This window comes from Chenopodium quinoa, unplaced genomic scaffold (genome assembly GCF_001683475.1).
Source record: "Chenopodium quinoa cultivar QQ74 unplaced genomic scaffold, ASM168347v1, whole genome shotgun sequence".
NCBI lineage: Eukaryota > Viridiplantae > Streptophyta > Magnoliopsida > Caryophyllales > Amaranthaceae > Chenopodium > Chenopodium quinoa.
The window spans coordinates 747,221-768,538 of record NW_018743791.1 but is presented as its reverse complement, the minus strand read 5'-3'; the positions used below and the strand labels follow the sequence as shown (position 1 = coordinate 768,538).

The window sequence follows — 21,318 nt, the reverse complement described above, 5'->3', positions numbered from 1 at the left end:
TTATATATAGTATCACCTAAATAAAAAATTACTTCGCAATTATAATATTATATCAAACTGTTAAATATTAAGCACGTGCTGAAACTCTTAACACTTGACGCACTTTAATTTAATCTTTGTTCCATGATGAGTAGTAAGTATAAATAAGAAACACATCTTGAAGAAGAACCCCAACTTTCCAAGCTACCAATGTGCTCTATCTTATCCTCAAAGCTTGGTTGGCTAAACAAAGTTCAACCAAAAACCACAATTTTAGACATGCCAAGTTTCGAATACCAGGTATATACTACATACATTCTCTCGCTCTTCATTTTATATTATCTGACTTCTTTTATATTCATATTATGCATGTAGCGAGCAAATATCTATTGTCAATTTAAAATAATCTCTCGCAATAGACTTGTTAGTTATTCATAAGAATGTATTAATTAATAGCTAACAAATACTTCAAAGTACAGGTGTTATATTAGTTGATTTAGTGGTAAGGAAATGACTTTTAATCTTGAATTTAAGAGTTCTATTTTCAGTAGGAGCACTTTGAGAGTAAAGATTATGTTACTCTCTCCCCCCCACCTCCCCCCCCCCACCCACTACTCCATTCAAAATTTCTAACTTGCTAACTCATATCTTGTTAACTTATATGAGAGGTTTTAGAGTAGTTATTCTAAACTTAGGTAATTCATTTGTATTTTCATTTTTTTTAAAAAGGGTAATTTTTATACTATATATTTAGTAAACCTGACAAACGGGTCACTCAGACCAATAATATATTATAGTTATCTGGAAAATAAGTATAAAGTATAACAATTGAGAATGCGCACGTTAGCCTAGTGTTAATAAATTAAAGTATTCATTAGATGACAATTCTAACAGTGCTATATAGACCTGGCAATCCTAACCCGACCTGATTGACCCGACCCGAATGAGTTGACCCGTAATCCGAAAGTTGACCCGAAAATGACTCAATCCCGAACTAACCCGACCCGAAATAGAGTTGACCCGAACATGACCTGATGACCCAAAGTGACCTGACCCGAAATTGACCCAAATGACCTGACCCGAAATTGACCCAAATGACCTGACCCGAAATTGACCCGAAACCCGAATTTGACCCGACCCAATTTTAACCCAAATTGATTGACCCGTAGTGACTAGTGACCCGACCCGAAATGACCCGAATCCTAAGTGAATAGGGTGAAATAGTGAATTACTTAATTTAGTGCTTCTTTATTTCCTACGTAATAGTACTCATGATTTTTATATTTTTTTAGCGGTTTTACTTTATTTTTCCAACTATTATTTTAAAATGAATTTATTTTGATGACCCGACACAAACTTGACTCGAATAGACCCTACCCGAATTGACTCGATCCGAATTTGACCCGACCCAAAATTGACCTGAAAATTGATCTTAAAAATTGACCCGACCCGAACAGACCCGACCTGAATTGACACTACCCGAACTTGACCTGACCCAACCCGAACTTGACCCGAGGTGCTGACTTGATTTTAACTCGAAACCCGAATCGACCCAACTCAACCCGAACCCGACCCGAGCATTTGCTGACCCGAACTTGACCGGACTCGAACCCGACCTGAATGACCTGTTTTCTAGGTCTAGTGCTATACACACAAGATAACAAGATTATATTGTTTCATATGTACAATAACTATAATTGACTAATTGGTCAAAAAATCAAATTAACTTTTTTTCGAATTGAAAAAAAAAACAAAAAAAAAAAAACTAATGTGAATTTTGAATAGTTGAAAATTTGCAATGTAACACTTAGAAAAAAAAAAAGAGTAATAGTAATAATAACAATAACAAGTGTTCCTAATCAAGTGGAACTGTTTATGAATCACGAGTACAAAATTATTTCACGCACTTTTCAACAGTACTATACACACAACTGCACAAACCTGTATTGCTTAGGTTAGTTTTGATAAGCATTTAATCGATCGGGTGAAGTAATTAAGCTCTAAATCAGTTAGGTCATTTTGAGTATCAGTTAATTTTGGGCCAAGTCATTTTGGGTATAGTTTGGATCGCTTCGGGTCAATCAATTCGAGTTAAGATCGGGTCGGGTCACTTTGGGTCGAGTCGATTCGGATATCGGGTCAACTTCGGGTAAGGTCAATTCGGGTACTGGGTCAAGTTCAGGTCAACGAACTCCACTTTAGATCGGGTATTGGTCAAGTCAGGTCAGTTTGTATTCGGGTCTATTTCGCGTTGACGTTTTTGGGTCGGGTCGGGTTGGGTCGGGCCAATTGGGTTGAGTCAAGATTGCCAAGTCTATGAATCTACTAGCTTAATTAGTGCGACTATTTGGATGAGAAGATGGATATGCATTCATATTAGACGTGCAATTCAAATTTTAAAGATGATCAGGACATGCATTTTCGATTTGATAATATAAAGTGTGGATGGAGAATGTAAGTGACTAAGTAGCGCATAACGAAATTCTCTCTTACACAGCCATTATTGGAGTTGGAGGACAACAACAAAGAATCTTCACTTAAAGAATCCAACACTTCTTTCTTGAAGACTGTTTTTAATGGCATCAACGTCATATTAGGTTTGTTCTTAAATTTCTCTTTCCTTTCTAATCAACATTTTCTATTTTTAATGATTTTATTGCTTTTTTTTCTATATAAAAAGGGCAGCTTAAGTTTGTGTATATATTACAAGATGAGACTGATGAATATACTTTCATATCATGAACAGGCAATGGAATTTTGATAGTCCCTTATGCATTAGCTCACGGAGGTTGGTTAAGCTTAATCTTGTTTATTGCCATAGCCGCGGTAGCTACCTACACGAGCTTGCTACTTAAATGGTGTATGGACGTAGATCCAAGGATCAGGACTTATTCTCACATAGGCGAGTATGCTTTTGGTAATGCTGGTAAAGTGATCGTATCAATCGTTCTTTATGTTGAACTTTATATGGTTACTACAAGTTACTTAATCTCGGAAGGAGATAATCTAAACAAGCTATTCCCTGGATTTTCAGTTGGAGTATTTGGAATCCCAATCGATGGCAAATCATGCTTCATAGTAATCGTTGCTCTAATTCTTCTCCCAACTGTTTTGTTGGATAGTCTAAGCATTTTGGCTTACATTTCTGCGGTTGGTGTTTTAGCTAGTCTTTTAATCCTTGGATCTGTTTTATGGGTTGGAGTTTTCGAAGGAATAATTGGATTTCACCAAGTAAAAGATCATGTTCCCCTCTTCAATTGGAAAGGAATTCCAACGGCGATCAGCTTATACATGTTTTGTTTTAGTGGTCAGACAGTTATTCCTACTGTTTATATCTCTATGCAAAAGAAACATCATTTCTCTACGGCTTTACTCTTGAGCTTCACATTCTCTGCCTTTGTCTATGTTTCAATGGCTGTGTTAGGGTGCTTGATGTTTGGGTCAAGTGTCGAATCACAAATAACTTTGAACCTTCCAACGAGAAAACTGAGCTCTGAAGTTGCAATCTACACTACATTGATCACTCCTTTAGTGAAGTATGCACTAATATTGAAGCCTGTCGTAGTTTCAACAGAAGGTTGGTTTCCTAGCAAATACCATAATGGTAGGTGGTTCAAATATATTGTTAGATTGACCTTGGTTGCTACGCAAGTAGTCATAGCTTTGGCGCTGCCTTTTTTCGGATATCTCATGTCACTTATGGGAGCATTGCTTTGCTCCGTTGCTGCACTTACAATTCCATGCTTGTGCTACTTGAAGATTTCAAGCACCACTTCTAAATCGAGACCAGCTGAGCGCTTCTTCATATGGTGCATTGTATGCCTAAGTTTAGTTTTATTGATATCCGGCACATACACATCAATATTAGATATATTGGTGGAAATCACACAATAACGTTGTATGCAATTTTGTGTCACACGGCTTTTTTCTTTTTTCTTTTTTAAAGTATTGGTACTCCTTGCTTGTTAGATGCTTAAATGTATACTACTATATGCTTCTTTAAGCGTACTTGAGTGCATATACTAATCCATATGACAATGAAACTGAATGAGCTCTCTTGTGACTCTTAATTAGTCCCCTAAGTGGTTGAAGATGGTGAGTGAAAAGGTGTTAATAAAAAGATCGAGTATTACTAATATTTTTTGTCCTGGTGTAAAGAGAACTACAAGGGTTGTAGTGATGCAGAAGAAAGATCTACCTACCACCACCTTGTTACCATCCATGCTGAGTATTAAATTAAGATACAAAAGTGATGATAAATTATGAAGATTATTCTAATAAAAATAAGGTAAAAACAACAAAGTTTAAGTTGATAACTAGAAATTAAATATTATCTCATGATAAATGTTTTACTTTAGCCCTTATATATAAGTGGGATTGTAACATACTAACATTGTATCAAAAGTTAAATAAAAAATTATCTAAATATTTATGTAATTATTGTGCATTAGCACATTAATTAGTGACTATTTTTAATGGACGTACCTTTTCCTGTTTTAGATTAAAAATAAGTGGTGCATAACACAGTTACGTGATCCTCAAATTAAACTTGTTATTTGAAAATATTTGTCAACGTCACAATAGGGTATTAATGTCTTTAGAAATAGCGACAACACTCTTTTAATTTATGAATCAAGCAAGAAAGAAAAAAAATCCACTCGACAACATTTTTTTTCTTTTTTTGTTTCCATAATACTAAGAGAGGATGGAGAGTAAGAGCAAAATGAAATCCTCTCTTACACAACCATTACTAGAGTTAGAGGCCAACAATAATGAATCTTCACTTGAAGAATCCAACACTTCTTTCTTGAAGACTGTTTTTAATGGCATCAACGTCATACTAGGTTGGTTTTTTTTTTTTTAAAAAAATTTTCCCTTTTATTTCATTTTCGGTTCACACTTTTCGGTTCGATCCTTATTGTTATTTATGTTTGAGGTTTTTTTTTTTTGTAAAGGTACTTTAAGTCACTTTAAAAAGAAGAAAAATGAACAGATTAAGTATCATTACTATTTATTATTGCTTTTTTTTTTTTGGCTATATAAATCTTAAAATCGATTAAAACTATTGAATATTGATGCAATTCTAGTTAATGTAAAATCTCTAATAACGTAATAAGGGAGAAAATATTTAAAATTATAACTCAAAATTTGGGATTAAATTTTAGTTCATCGCATCCTCGTGCCTCCTTGAAAAAATAAGCTTAGATCTCGTTTTAAAACTCATCCAAGAGTTATTACTCTTTCTCCGTATATATTATACTCAATAAGAGTTAATGAGTGTTATCCACACTCTATGTAGACAATTATAATGAGTTTTATTTAGTTCAAAGTTAATTTAGTTAAGTGGAGATTAGGTGATTAATATGTAATAATAACTATCTAGCTAGCTTAGCTATCTTGTAGCTCTATCTACTACTACTTCCGGTGTATGTTATTTTATTTTAATTTTGGTTGCATGTCATGCCTGATAGATATATGCCCACTTACACAACTCTAGCTTGTTTTAGTGAATATTAAATGGATTGATTCAACTAAAAAGGAGGTGGATAATTAAAATGAGTTAGGTGAATAAAATGTGGTTTAGAAAAAAAGTGTTATATATATAGATAAAGGGCCGGTTCACTTCAGTTTAATTTCAGTTTATTTCAGTCCAGTTCTGTTTAGCTCTAATCAGTTCAGTTCACTTCACTTAAATTCAGTTCACTCCTATCAGTTTAGTTTAGTTCAGCTCCGAATTTCCTTCTCTCATAAAATATTCATTTCATCTCTATTCAATTCAGCTTTAATCAGTTCAGTTCAACTCCAATCAATTCAGTCCAGTAAATGTGAACAGACTTAAAGTAAGGAAAAAAAGTGTGGATGTAAAAGAGGTTGAGATAGTAAATTATCTTTGTCGGAGAATTATTATTAGTATTATTCATAATAAGATACACAAGGGGAAAAAAAAAGCATTTGGTACGATTAATCATGCTCACAATCATATCGGATAACAAATGATGTAACCATGCTCACAACATTTTAAGCTTTTTAAGGTATTTAACCATAACCGTTTTAAGTTATTTTGTTCCTTTTTATTAGGCAATGGAGTTTTGATAGTCGCCTATGCATTAGCTCATGGAGGTTGGTTAAGCTTAATCGTGCTTTTCGCCATAGCCGGGGTAGCTACCTACACGAGCTTGCTACTAAAACGATGCATGGAAGTAGATCCAAGTATCAAAACTTATTCACAGGTAGGTGAGTACGCTTTTGGAAATGTTGGTAACATAATTGTATCGATTGTTCTTTACGGAGATCTATATATGGCTACAACAAGTTACTTAATCTCGGAAGGAGATAATCTACACAAATTATTCCCGGAATTTTCAATTGGTGCATTTGGAATAACAATCGAAGGCAATTCATGCTTCATTATAATCATCGCGCTCGTTCTTCTCCCAACAGTTTTATTGGATAGCCTAAGCATTTTGGCTTACATTTCTGCTGCCGGTGTTTTAGCTAGTCTTATAATACTCGGATCAATTTTATGTGTTGGAGTTTTTGATGGCATTGAATTCCCTCAAGTAGAAAATCAAGTTCCCCTCTTCGATTGGAAAGGAATAACAACGGCGGCTAGCTTATACATGTTATGTTATAGTGGTCAAACAGTTTTTCCTGCAGTTTATACCTCAATGCAGAAAAAACATCATTTCTCCAAGGCTTTATTCATGAGCTTCGCATTCTCAACCTTTATCTATGTCTCAATGGCCGTGTTAGGATGCTTGATGTTTGGTTCAAGTGTCGAATCACAAATAACTTTGAACCTTCCAACGAGAAAACTGAGCTCTAATGTTGCAATTTACACTACATTGATCACTCCTTTGGTGAAATATGCACTATTATTGAAGCCTGTCGTAATTTCGACTGAAGGTTGGTTTCCTAGGCGTTACCAAACTAGATGGTTCAACTATATTGTTAGATTGACCTTGGTTGCTACACAAGTAGTTATAGCATTGGCTTTTCCGTTCTTCGGCTACCTATTGTCTCTCATGGGAGCATTGCTTTGCACCTCTGCAGCGCTTACAATCCCATGCTTATGTTACTTGAAGATTTCAAGCACCAATTCTAAGCCGAGACCAGTTGAACGTATCTTCATATGGGGCATTGTGTGTATAAGTTTAGTGTTATTGATATCTGGTACATACATATCACTGTTTGATATATATGTGGAAATCACACATTAATCTTTTTATTCTTTGCAATTAGGATTAAATATTTCAATCAAATAGAATTTGATATATAACATATATCATATATTATTTGAATGTTTCTATATATCTATGATATGAAACTTGACACGTGAGAAACATGAATATTTTAGCTAGACTAGAAGTAGAGCTGATAAATGTTTTGTGTCTTTGTGTTCAGAGTTAAATAGGTTAGAGGACCTTAATTCAAGTCCTTAACACTAACCTAGCCCGTTTAATAAAGCCCAAAGGAGACCATGACCCAATACAACAATAATAATTCTAGATGGGCCATTAACATACCACTTAGTCCATATGCAAATCGCATCAACTGCTGCCTTATAGGCCCGGAATCCAGATGGTATGGTTTAGTCATCAATTCAAGAATAATTTCCAAAAGTTAAACTAAATCAATACGAAAACAAATGTTCGTAGTTAATTAATTATCCTTGCATATATTAAAAAAGTGATCAATTATGCATTCTGGTTATATATGCAGAGTATCTGAGTGTGAATGTATGATTTCTTCCTGCCAATGTAAGTATGCAATTAACTAATCATCAGTTTTGAGAGTGAAAGATAACTAGGTGATTAGAACTTCTCTCTCGGTTTTAGAGGATCTAAGAATCGATTTTCATCACCTACTCGTGTGGCTCTCTAAACACCAAAAAACCAATCATCAATCTTACATCTTTTATTTGAAGACGAAATTTCTTATCGAATTAAATTTTGGCAAACATAGAAATTACATGTGCGGATGTAAACGTGCATGTGCATCGATGCCTAAACCGAGTAAGCATATACGTAGTACAACTATACAACAATATAATACAAGTATAAATGTATATCATACTAATAAATCTTGTTTTAAACGAAGGATTGATAAAAATAGGGCCGATTTTAAGTCAAACAGATAGTAGGTTGACTGTTTTAAGATTATTTTTTGTTTAAATTTTCTTTTAGCTACCGAGTATTTGGGTTTTAATACAAGTTATTTATCAGAATTAATTACTTTTAGTTTGGTTTGGTTTTAAAAAGATTTAGTTTGGTGTTGTATGAATTTTTCATGTCAGGTTTAATATAAATTAACTACACATTAACGGTAAAAAAAAATAAAAATAAAAATAAAAAAACTATATCGAATCTTGTTAGATTTGTCTAATTGTACACTTTAAATTTTTTTTTTGTAATTTTCATAAATTCTCTTAATACGCAATAAAAGGTACAAGGTTTCTATATGTAGCAATGAGTAAAAGTTTTGATCTAGTCTGATTTCAAAATTTCTGAACAGAACTGATTATCTGATCTAATTTTGATAAGAATAAGTATTAAGCCAAGTATTAGAAAGAAGCTGAAAAGAACGAGTCTGTAATGTACAACATGGCCATAAAAAACTTGAAAAGTCAATACTAAGTTGTCATATAAAACCACATATATTCTCATCCACACTAAGATATTCTTATGACTAATTGTGTTTTTTTTAGGGAAGATATTCTTATGATTTTAAAGTTTTGTTTTTTTTTTGTTTTTTGTTTTTTTTTTCACTCAATAAATTTGATAATGACATAAATGGATAGACAAAAATGGTAAGTTTAATACAAAGAGCCAAAGAGGAATGTCACTTATTTTACTCCCTCTGCTTCTAAATAATGTAAGAGACTGTATGTATGCCTAGATAAGTTGTCTAACATTTGTTTTAAACGTGTTTTTATTTCCTTTATCTCTATAATTTATTTTGTTTTGAATTTTTCGGAATTAAATTAAATACTAAGGGAGACTAGGGAGTCTAAAAACATACAAATTGGAAGTTTTAAATATTATTCACTCTTATAGTCTTATTAAACTCAAAGTGGAAGCTAAGTATACAACTTGACCTCTTCTGTACAAGATCATATTCTAGTCATTTTGAGGCTCTTATATTTGACCGAATAACATTGACGAAGAGTGGGATTATTGGATTATTATTTGATTAACTGAACTTTAATTAAGACATTATTATTAATACCTTAATGGAGATACAAGGCTACAAATTTACAATGGTTATTAGATAAGATAGACTTTCACATTTGTTGTCAACAGGTAACCTTATTCTAATATGGACATGCACTAATTGGATTAATATTAGGAAAATACTTTACTTTCATTTATATGAAGGTGATAAAATATAAACTATAAAGGCCAGGCTAGTTAAGCTACTTTAGGCATTGGTTTTTTTGGAGGTTTGTGTTGTCACATAAGTTGTACATATACTTAAAGAACCAATTTTGATGACAAAAAGAGACTACTATCACAGTAAAGAATATTTTATTAAAATTATGATGACTATTGACTAATACTGCATTACTTTTAGTGTACAGATAGCCACATAAGGTAATGGGGTAGATGTAATATGAATATGTGATACACCCGTCAGAATAACTGAGATATAGCAAATGTGGTTTTGGATACCGCCTACAAGAATTTTGTTGACTATTACCTAAATATTTAATTGACATCTACATATATGATGACTATTCAGTTACACCACATTAGGTATATATGCAACCCTAAGCTAAAAGTAAGTATATATATTAAACATTACTTACAAAATCAACTTGTAATTTTATCATATTATGTACATAATTTCAAAATTAAAGCCTAAATATAAGAACTTATGCTTGACGACAATATAACAAATATGACAACTTATTTCGAAGTGAACCAAGATATAGAGTATAACACTGCACATTAATACTATGATGACAATTACTACTCCGTATAAGACAATGTACTCTATATAATTTTGTTTCCATCATCAAGTCAATTAATGGTGCATGTGTGAGGTCAGCTAATACGTTGACGTTCTTTGGTTATTTCCTAGCTTTCACACAACAACTTTTAAATCATGTGATATAATAGATCGAGCATCATGGTTAATTATATAAGCTAGAACACCTTTAACGTCTTTACATTATTTAATACTAAGTACGGTATACAATTAACTGTTTTTTTTCTTTTTTATAAAGTATACAATAAGTAGTGATATACGATTACTTAATTAGTAGCTTTTATGGAATTGACCTAACTTGGTCCACTTAATGTGTTGAACGAGAATTTATATCTAACTATATACTTGTATATATTTAATTTAATTTGGTACATACCTCTCATAATATCTTATGATTCCAGGTGTTATGCGAATATTTATTAATATTTCATTTTTTTTTAATTAACCACCAATTTTTCTCAATTGGGCTGTATATATATAGTAGGTTTTAAGCATGGAATCATAACAACTCATCAAAGCATAATTTTTACATACATAAACACACACCTTAAACCATCTAGCCTTAGCTTGCCTATTTCATTTTTTGTTCCATTCTTAAACCATGGAACATACAATACTTGCATTGATACTTTCAATTTTGTTTATTTGCTTTCATTTGGTTCGATCATTTGTTAGCCACTCTACAAAGTCCAATAAACTCCCACCCGGGCCTAAAAGAATGCCAATCTTTGGCAATATTTTCGATCTTGGGGAGAAGCCTCATCGATCATTTGCAAATCTTGCTAAGATTCACGGGCCTTTGGTGAGCTTACAGTTAGGAAGTATCACAACTATTGTAGTGTCTTCAGCTGATGTAGCCAAAGAAATGTTTCTTAAAAATGACCAGGCACTTGCTAATCGAACCATTCCTGATTCTGTTAGGGCAGGAGACCATGACAAGCTCTCTATGTCGTGGTTGCCCATATCAGCTAAATGGAGGAATCTTAGAAAGATCTCCGCCGTGCAACTTCTCTCTAATCAACGACTTGATGCTAGCCAAGCCCATAGACAAGCCAAGGTCGAACAACTTCTTGCATACGTGCAAGATTGTTCTAAGAAAGGCCAACCCGTTGATATAGGGAGGGCCGCGTTTACAACTTCTCTAAACTTGTTATCAAACACATTTTTTTCAACGGAATTGGCAAGCCATGAGTCTAATAATTCACAAGAGTTTAAGCAACTCATGTGGAACATAATGGAGGAAATTGGTAAACCAAATTACGCCGATTTTTTTCCCATTCTTGGCTACGTTGATCCATTCGGAATAAGGCGTCGTTTGGCTGGTTACTTTGATAAACTCATTGCTGTTTTTCAAGACATAATTTGTGAAAGACAAAAAATTCGATCAACCAAAGTTTCAAGTGAAAAACAAACGGGTGATATTTTAGACACACTTCTCAACCTCTACGATGAAAATGAGTTGAGTATGGGTGAGATTAATCATCTTCTTGTGGTAAGTAATTCTATTTCACTAATTACTAATTATAGTTTTTAATATATTTACAAAGTATAAATAGTGAAATAATTGAAAATATACGGCTATACTATATTTTAATTAGTCAACTTGAATGACAGTTATTTTCGGTTTGCAATGGTAGGTGAATATTAATTTAAGATTTAATCTAGTTTAAGGTATGATATTTTATTACGTACTCAAGGTTTTGAAATTAATGATCATGTACTCCGTACAATACTATGGAGTACTCCGTTACAGAATTAAGTCGGCAATAAAAAGACACAGGACACATATGAAACCAACTTTAGGCAACTAGATAAATCAGTACTTATTGCTATTATTTCCCTACAATAATAAATCACTACTAATTAATTTGCTTGTTAAAGGTGTTTTTCAACATTAATTGGGTAGTGACCTGTTCTCTAAAGCTATTATGGAGTCTAAAGTTTATAAGTTTCTTTAACTACTAATTATATCGATTAATCAATTACGTATGGAAATTGAAATTTTGAAAAATATTACGTGTATCGAGATAAATCTAGCAAGAATTCACATAATTGTATATTTACTTTGTATTTAAATCATAAACTATATTAAAAGTGAATATGTGATATATATAGTACTAGCTCAAAAGTTACAATACTAGCTCAATTCCTTATTATTTGCAATAAAGAAATTTTTTATGTCTCATAAATAATACTTCTATATTGCAAACTAATAAGAAATAGAAGTAGTGTATAAAAAAAAAAAAAAAAAAAACGAAATAAAGTATGCACTAATTATATTCGTTAATTATGAGCTTTAATTTTTGTAAAGATAATTTGCTACCTACCTAGCTATAAGCTAACAATTGCTAAATGATTATGTCATGTAGGACATCTTTGATGCCGGAACAGATACTACAGCTAGCACATTAGAGTGGGCAATGGCTGAGCTTGTTAAAAATCCTGGGATGATGATTAGAGTTCAAAATGAAATCGAACTAGCCATTGGCAAAGGTTGCTCCATGGTCCAAGAATCTGATATCTCAAAACTACCTTACTTGCAAGCCATCATTAAAGAAACATTGCGATTGCACCCTCCAACCGTATTTCTCTTACCTCGAAAAGCAGACGTTGATGTAGAGTTATATGGTTACGTCGTACCCAAAAATGCACAAGTTCTAGTAAATCTTTGGGCCATTGGTCGCGATCCAAAGGTATGGAAAAATCCAGAAATATTTTCACCTGAAAGGTTTATAGGGTGTGACATTGATTTTAAGGGACGAGATTTTGAACTCTTGCCCTTTGGTGCCGGAAGAAGGATATGCCCTGGATTAACTTTGGCTTATAGAATGTTGAACTTAATGATGGCTTATTTTGTTCATTCCTTTGATTGGAAACTTGAAGATGGAATGAATCCAAAAGACTTGGACATGGATGAGAAATTTGGTATCACTTTGCAAAAGGTTAAACCTCTACAAGTTATTCCAGTACAAAGGAAACAATATTGCATGTCATAATTTCACATTACAATTAGTATCTTAGAGTTAATCTTTTTCATGATTATTGGTTCTGTATTTCCTTTAAGCCTTTAAGGAGGGTGACGAGTTCATGAAAACGTAAGCGACTACGTACTCCCTTATTTTGTACATCAATCTGAAACATTTGTTGTTCTTGTACGTACCAAATTGTTAGTACAATTATAGCTACACTGTACTACCTTTCAAGATAATTCATATTAAAAAAAAATAAAAAAAAAAGCTCGATCAAGTTCATTTATGTATTGTGTCATAGCTAATTATATAATTATTCATTGTTGCTCTATTGTACTCAATATGATATTCATATAATCACTTCAAATCCCTAATTTAAACCAACTTCTACGATCTCATTCTATTAGAAAACTTTTATATACACCTGGGTGTAAGCCTCTAAGGTGTACCCAAGTGTATATTACTAATTTGATATATATTTTTTCTTATTTTAAAATCTAAAATGAGCAAAATTATATCAAATGAGCAAAAAAACACATTTTGGTGCACCTACCTCTATATGCACCCGAGTGTATATTAATACTATTATTTGTTAATTTATAGAATATGTAGTGTATATCATCATGGATTTTTTATTTTTATTTTTTTAATACAGTAATATTAAGTACCAAAATAAATATTATTAACTACTCGCAACATCTTTAAAACTTTTGTACATAAGACATAACCTTATATGGACATATGGTATATGGAGTTCAATAATATCGTGGACTGGTGGTACCTTGGAATTGAATTATAATCGAATTTCATCTATTTAATTGGTAAAATGACTAATATATATAAAATAAGAGGGACTATTCAATAATTCGCTTGTAATGTGGATCTTATACATAAAATAAATTAAGCTGTTCAATTAGTATTTTAGTTTTAATTTCTTAAATTATCAAATGCTAAGAATGCCAATCCTCTTCAATCATTCACAGTAAGTTCTAATAATCACTAATAGATATAATAATGCCTTAATCGCACAATTATAGGCTAATTATTAGATGTTTAGCTTTAAGCGACATATTTAATCGATAAAGAACCAGCTCATTAGTTGCTCAGGCCATGTGCTTTATGCAAATACGAAAACGGTTTAAGGAGGCGGCTACTTACAAGTTTGTCCATCTCTAAAGTCTAAATCAATTAATCATGTTAATTAATTAGTAAATCATGTTTAATACGGATATGTTTCAGCAGTAAATCTGTAATACTTCTCATTTCACATGCTTTGAACTACTAATTTAATGTATAAAGTTGAACTATATAACTAACTTGGTTTCTATATAACATAGTTATAATTACTTACTAGAGCATATTTAAAAGGCACTACATATTTAGGATGATGTTTCACGAAGAACAGTTTGGACCATTATCATAACTTTAGTATGACAAGTTGTCAACAAAATACCCATCCACTAGGTTTGGCCTAATCCTTCTTGATCATTTTCTATAAATATCACTCATCCACTAAATACGATGAAAATAACGTCATTTGCTCCATCATATCTTCTGTACTCCGTAATACTAATCTTCAACCCGTGGAAAAGTCTTGTTCAGGGCCTGTTCACTTCATCTTCAATTTAGTTCAGTTCAGTTTTTTTCAGCTCCAATCAGTTCAATTCAGCTCCTAATTTCCTTCTCTCATAAAATATTTATTTTAGTTTAGTTCGTTAAGCTCCAATCAGTTTGGTTCAGTTCAGTTCAACAAATGTGAACAGACCCTTAGTACTCAATTAATCTGATCTTATTAATTTCACATTTATTAAATAAAATAATGTCTACTAATGATTTGTGTATGTATGTATAACCTTCAATAGATTATGACAAAGCTGAATTGATCACTTTGCTAATGATTTGTAAGGAACATTAATCTCTTTTCAATCAATTCATTAAATTCACATTGTCCACCATTACGCATAATTTCTAACCATCAACCAAACCATATTAAATCATGGATCGAGTGGTTGGGCAGTCATATAGGGTCACGTCGAAGAAAAATACGTTTACATGTATCATGCATGTCCATACAACGTTTGATTTGAGGTTTTTTTTCAAGAATATTTTGCCAAGTACATTAAATAATTTACTTTTTTTGGATGTTTATTCAACTAATTATTTTTCTTTTGTGTTCTTTCGTACATGCAAGAAGCGGCTAGATTCTGATATAACAATATTAAATCACTAATTAAGATAAAGTAAACGTGGCATACTCGATTCTCGTCTTAGGAATGAAGTAGAAAGATTTCCCATTCCATTTATTAGGTCAATTTTTCATGCGAGCTCGACATGATGAGACAATTGAAGACTCGCAATTTTTAACACCTACCAAATTTCCGTAAAAAAAATAGGAAGTAGTCAATGGTTGGAAATATGACTTCTTTTGGCTATAAATTGACAATAAGAAATGGTCATATAAGGTGTTCCATGAAAAAGGGAAAATGATATATACTTGTATATACATGAATGAACCCTTAGTTTCACGGTTGAATATAAGAAATTTAAAGAAAAAAATATTCAAAATTATTAAGCATTAATAAAATTGCTCAACATGTGATTTTAATTTTCCATGTATTCTTAAATTTATACAAGTACATTTTTTTTGAAAATCAATTTAATAGTTATGTGTGACCCTAAAGACGGTATATATCATTTTTTTTAAGGTGTAGTTCTATTTCACAAAAAAACGACTTAATTTTTCATAGTTGAGTAACGAAATTGAATCGGGATATTTGGGTAATTACATTATATCATATGGCTTGCTCAAAAAGTTATATTGCCTGATTTTTTAAAGAAAACTTTATCTACTTATATCATGACATATGTATGATAAAAACTATTTTATTTAATTATTTATATTTTTCCAAGCAACAATGTTCTATTGCTCACCATTAGAGCACAAAATAGCTAGGAAGATATTTATTTGGGCCTGGGTCAAGTTACGAAATTTGATAAGTCAGTTACGGAATATCACAAAATAGCTACAAAGATATTTATTTGGGCCTGGGCTAAGTTACGAAATTCTATAGGTCAGTTAAGCACTTAAGCAGTGTATGCCCAAATTTTAAAGATATGATAAGATCATAAGAGGATAGTTTAGGATTATATTTGGTGATATGTATGCTTATTTCCTAAAATACAAATTAATATTGTTTCGTAGATCTTATAAAATATGATATGATAGTTTAGGATAATTTTTGGTAATTTCCTAATAATGTTAGCTTATTAGCTCCTGAAATACGAAGTAAGATTGTTTCCTAAAATAAGATTATACTCCTATTTCTTTGCTTGCTTCTCAAGGAAACATTAGGTTATCAACATATATATCTAGTTTAACCGACTTGGGCATTGTTATAAATAACAGGAATCAGATACACGCAAACTAAAATTTTCATAATTGTATTCCAAACAAAAAAAACAAAAAAGCTCCTTTGAGAAAAACACAACAAAGTAATGGCAGTCCAAAACCTAAAGGCTACTGTCAATTCTTCTTCTTTAATTCATCCTGATTCGATTGAGCGTGATGCAAATTTGAAGACATTAATATCGAAGAAGAAGCTCCACCTCGTACTCGATTTAGACAATACCATTCTTGAATCGGCTATTTTAGAAACTTTAACCAAATATGATCAAGATTATTTAAAACGCCCCGTTGCTGTCAAATTGATGGAAGATAAAAAACTATATATATGGGATTATGAAGCAGAGGGGTTCAAGGTACGTACGTCTATTTGAGTTTCCTGTCTTTATTTTTTTATACTAAATAAGTTGTACGTATTATGATTTATATTTTTTTTTTCAATAATCATGTTTAACAAATTTCAATTAAGAAGTGTTATTTTATTTTACTTTTTTTTTGTTTTGACGTACAGATAGTATATTATAGTTGTTAAATTGAGTCAAATTTATTTTTACAAGTTAAATTAACATAAACTTGAAATTACAGGATGTTTATGTAACCAAATTAAGGCCTTATGTCAAAACGTTCCTCAAGGAAGCAAGTACACTATTCGATATATCAATTTTTACGCTAGGAAACGAGACATATACAAGGAAGATGCTAGAGCTACTTGATCCCGAGCGTTTGTATATTAACTCACAAGTGATCACGAGGGAGAAGGTGCTATTAACGAGATCATGGAGGAAGGGGCATCATTTTTTGAAGTCGCATGAAAGGGTCGTGTTAGTAGTCGATGATGCAAAAGACGTGTGGGAAGCTAATGCTAAAAATTTGATCGATATAGCACCATACGGGTTCTTTAAAGATGAGTCCTCAAATAAGAAATCTTGGACGCAAAAGTTGGCGGATGAAAGTGAGAAGTATGGAGAACTTGCTCGAGTTTTGAGAGAGTTAAAGAAGATTCACAAAGAGTTTTACAATTTGGAGGAAGGTGAAGATTATGAAAGCCGTGATGTAAGAGATGCAATTGAAGAAGTGAAGAGAAAATTCAGCTTGCAAGGTACTAAGGATGCGATGAGTCAACATGCAAAGGAAACAACTAATGAGATTGATGAATGCTTCAAATCGATGGATCTAAATTGCCGCAGAAATAAACTAAATCGAATTCAGACTAGTCATGAAGTTATGTAATGTTAGTTCTAGCTAACATGAATTCTATGATTTTCTTTACGTACTTTTGATTTTCTTTTTTAGGAAATTATTTTGAACGTCACTTTACTATTATTTTTATCAATTGAGAAAATTTAATTAATGTCACTTGTTATGGTCCATTTGATCTATTATGGATGTTAATATTGCGTGTGTTTTTCTTCGTGTATTTGCTACCCATATCGGCCATATGTACCATGTTTGTTTAGGACCTAGAACGCATTTGACTATGTAAGGAGATTAAGATATGGATTAAAACCGTCGTAGATGCCACCGTAAGGTCCCCTAGATGACATCGTGCTATACTGCTATTACATGTTTGCTTCACTTTGTTGGCAAAATTTGGGGCCTATAATGCTTGGGCCGGGTGTGGTTCTATTTAAGGGGTGGTACTCCGACTTGAGCACAGGCCGTGTTGTGCACATTTAGAATCTCGGTTTGGTTATCTTGGGCATGGACTATCGATGTCTTGTGCACATTAATGCGGTGCATCATGGAAGAAATTGGACGTTCTAGTTATGTTGATTACTTCCCCATTCTAGGCTACATTTAGCACATACGAAGTACTTTGTACGATTATTTGTAAGCAGTATTTGTTTTCATATATTTGTAAGCACATAGTTTGTATGATTATAATAAGATAAAGTGAATATAATGTTAAACGTCATTACTGTGTATAACAAAATCTGAAATTGAGACAAGCATAGTTGACGTTAAGATGTTGACTTAAGGTCAAATACGAACCAACATAGATAAATATTCATTTAAGATTTAAACTAGTTATTTTCGGTTTGCAATTGTAGATAAAGATTCATTTAAGATTTAAAATAGATAAATCTTAAACTAGTTTATATCTTATATGATCGACATGATCTAGGGGTTATTTTTTCCACCTTACGTACAAAACCTTATAGTTAATAGCTATACGCCTATACATAACATGTTAAGTAAATTTTTTAAACAATGTTTAATAAGAAACAAATTCCAGACATTCATGCATATATATTAAATCACAGCCGCCAAACCTCAATTCGAATTCAAAATTATATGAAATTTGAAAGTCAATTTTATTATTCTCATCTCATTAATTCATCAAATTGGATGGAAATCCATACCATATTAATGAAATTATATTGAGGTGAGCAACAGTCCAACATTACATATATATCTAGTACGTGTACGTAATTAATTAAAAATACATTAATAATTAATAAAATTTAATTACTACAAAATTAATAAGGCTTAACACCATTAACATTACCAGGAGGATAATATTCACAAACAACAAAAGGCCAACCAGCACCACAAGTAATACTAGCACACCCAAGATGTAAGCTATCCTTCCAAACCACTTGTTTATAATGCTTACATTCTTTTCCATTCAAACAAACATTCATGTTATGATCATAATTTGTTTCCTCCCCAACCCATTGATTGACCGCATCAGTAGTCGTAAACACGTATCCGGAAGCCGTGTTCTCGCCGTAAGGTCCATTTGATGACATCGTGTTATCGCATGTATGCTTGACTTTGTTGGCGAAATCTTGGGCGTATGATGCTAGTGTTTGGTTCCATTTTAAGGGTGGCACCCCGACTTCAGCACGGGCCGCGTTGTGCACGTCTAGGAACTCTTTTTGGTCGTCTTGGGCATGGGATTTCACAAGAGTTGTTGCTAAAATAGCACAAAAGAAGAGATGAAGGGATAGCTTCATTTTTTTGGTGGTGGTTTTATGTAAGGGGGTTGGAGAATTTAAGGTGTATGGGTTGATTATTTATAGGGATATAGTGCAACTTTTCGTGTCTTATATTTATAGTTCTTTTATTTGTTCATACATCATGAATATTTATTACTATAGTTAGTCAACTATATAAGAAAAGTCCACATAAAATGCTTTTTAACCAACCTTAAAGGAAAAAAAGAAACCACCTATTCATTATTCCTCTTGATTTCACATTTTAAAGCAAAATGGATACTTTTTTTATTATTATTATTTTTATACAGTCACAAAAAGTAATATTTCACTTTCTACCAAAAAAAAAAAAAAAAAGAAAAAGAAAAAGAAAAAGTAATTTCACAAACAAAGATATTTGGTTTTAATTTTTGGGCCTGGGCCTGGGCCCATTTGAGAAAAAAATTCCAATAATTTGAAGATGAACTTTAATGATAGGATTACTACTCGTATTCGTAGTATGGTGTCGTTGTTGCTCAAGGATATATTCCTTGTTTCTCAAGGATTTAATAATTCCTTGTTATAAATAATTACTACATATTAACCAAATTTTTGTAATGTAAAACTTATTCGTTATTATCTTCCATCAAAAAAAAAAATAAAAAATTGTACGCTCCTCTTTTACAAGGCAGATAATGGCAGTCCAAAACTTAAAGCCTAATGTTATTTCTTCTTCTTCAATTCATTATGCTGATTTGATTAAGAGTGTTCGTGATAAAAATTTAAAGAGTTTATTGGCGCGGAAGAAGCTCCATCTTGTTCTTGATTTAGACAATACTCTTCTCCACTCGAGTACTATGCTAAAGTTAACAAAATATGATCGTGATTATTTACAACGCTCTGTTGGTGTCAAATTGATCGAGGAAAAGAAGCTATTCCAATGGAATTTTCAGAGAAACGATAGCGTGACATGTCTACCTGCTAGAGTATATTTCTAAATTTTAAAATTATCTTTAATTTGTATGTTGAATAACATTTACTTACATATTAATAGGTCTATATTTTGTTTAGTTCGTTCAAGTATTATATGGTTCTAGTATGCGGTAAATTAACATAATTTTATTTCAATTATTTTCAGGGACGTAATGATCATTGGGTAACAAAATTGAGGCCTAATGTTGAAACGTTTCTTAAAGAAGCTAGCGCAGTATTCGAGTTTTCAATTTTCACGTTAGGAACTTGCAAATACGCAAGGAAAATGCTTGACCTACTTGATCCCGAAGGGTTGTATTTTGCTCATTCACAAGTGATCACAAGAGAAGATATCCGTTCAAAGCCATTGAAGAAGGGTCTCGATCTTGTATGGGCACATGAAAGAGTTGTTTTAGTGGTCGATGATTTAAAAGAAGTATGGAAAGACGACAATGCTAAGAGTGTGATCAAAATAGCTCCATATGAGTTCTTTGATGATGAATCCTCGAATAAGAAATCTTGGTCACGAAATTGGGCAGATGAAAGTGAGAAGTATGGAGAGCTCGCTAGGGTTTTAAGGGAGTTAAAGAAGATACACAAAGAATTCTACAATGTAGAGGAAGGACAAGATGATTATGAAAGTCGTGATGTAAGAGATGCAATTGAAGAGGTAAAGAGAAAGTTCTTTTTGCAAGGGACTAAAGAAGGGATGAGTAAACATGCACAAGAAACGATTAATGAGATTGATGAATGCTTCAAATCAATGGGGTTGAATTGTCGTACAAATGGACCAAATGTTATACTTCAGACTAATCATATGGTTATGTAATTCGAATATGGAGTTTATGATTGATTATGTTGTGCGACAGCGGAAGCAAAGGTCGAAATCAAACAAGAAAACAATAAAGAAATTCAATGCAAACAATAAGAACAACACCAAGAATTTACGTGGTTCACTATCGATGTGATAGCTACGTCCACGGGCACCGAGATCGAATGATTTCACTATAAACTGCAAAGATTACAAAGATGATTCTTGTATTTCTCAAGAACGGCTTTCACTCTGTCTCTCTTAACCCTAATACTG

The 21,318-nt window shown here is 32.3% G+C and overlaps 6 protein-coding genes across 7 annotated transcripts; 5 read left to right on the top strand and 1 right to left on the bottom strand.

Moving 5' to 3' along the window:
* The first annotated feature begins 28 nt into the window (after positions 1–28).
* LOC110685027 (amino acid transporter AVT1I-like) lies at positions 29–4,027 on the top strand. Of its 2 annotated transcripts, XM_021861486.1 has the most exons (4): positions 29–279; positions 2,477–2,576; positions 2,726–2,905; positions 3,014–4,027. In XM_021861486.1, the coding sequence occupies exons 1-4, from the start codon at positions 190–192 to the stop codon at positions 3,871–3,873; spliced, it is 1,230 nt and encodes a 409-aa protein (XP_021717178.1). In that variant the 5' UTR covers positions 29–189; the 3' UTR covers positions 3,874–4,027. The 2 variants fall into 2 exon arrangements, with proteins under 2 accessions (XP_021717178.1, XP_021717177.1); XM_021861485.1 differs by having other exon boundaries at positions 2,726–4,027.
* A 595-nt stretch (positions 4,028–4,622) lies between these two features.
* Positions 4,623–7,315, top strand: LOC110685026 (amino acid transporter AVT1I-like). Its single transcript, XM_021861484.1, has 2 exons — positions 4,623–4,823; positions 6,058–7,315. The coding sequence occupies exons 1-2, from the start codon at positions 4,685–4,687 to the stop codon at positions 7,197–7,199; spliced, it is 1,281 nt and encodes a 426-aa protein (XP_021717176.1). The 5' UTR covers positions 4,623–4,684; the 3' UTR covers positions 7,200–7,315.
* A 3,135-nt stretch (positions 7,316–10,450) lies between these two features.
* On the top strand, positions 10,451–13,321 carry LOC110685025 (cytochrome P450 76AD1-like). Its single transcript, XM_021861483.1, has 2 exons — positions 10,451–11,461; positions 12,339–13,321. The coding sequence occupies exons 1-2, from the start codon at positions 10,571–10,573 to the stop codon at positions 12,963–12,965; spliced, it is 1,518 nt and encodes a 505-aa protein (XP_021717175.1). The 5' UTR covers positions 10,451–10,570; the 3' UTR covers positions 12,966–13,321.
* A 2,942-nt stretch (positions 13,322–16,263) lies between these two features.
* LOC110684957 (RNA polymerase II C-terminal domain phosphatase-like 4) lies at positions 16,264–17,648 on the top strand. The gene is made up of 2 exons (XM_021861402.1): positions 16,264–16,697; positions 16,927–17,648. The coding sequence occupies exons 1-2, from the start codon at positions 16,434–16,436 to the stop codon at positions 17,569–17,571; spliced, it is 909 nt and encodes a 302-aa protein (XP_021717094.1). The 5' UTR covers positions 16,264–16,433; the 3' UTR covers positions 17,572–17,648.
* Positions 17,649–18,624: 976 nt separating this feature from the next.
* LOC110684956 (pathogenesis-related protein 1B-like) lies at positions 18,625–20,212 on the bottom strand. The gene has a single exon (XM_021861401.1). It carries the CDS (start codon positions 19,299–19,301, stop codon positions 18,822–18,824), a length of 480 nt encoding a protein of 159 aa, XP_021717093.1. The 5' UTR covers positions 19,302–20,212; the 3' UTR covers positions 18,625–18,821.
* LOC110685096 (RNA polymerase II C-terminal domain phosphatase-like 4) lies at positions 19,955–21,060 on the top strand. The gene is made up of 2 exons (XM_021861561.1): positions 19,955–20,245; positions 20,398–21,060. Exons 1-2 carry the CDS (start codon positions 19,955–19,957, stop codon positions 21,058–21,060), a joined length of 954 nt encoding a protein of 317 aa, XP_021717253.1.
* Positions 21,061–21,318: the final 258 nt, after the last annotated feature.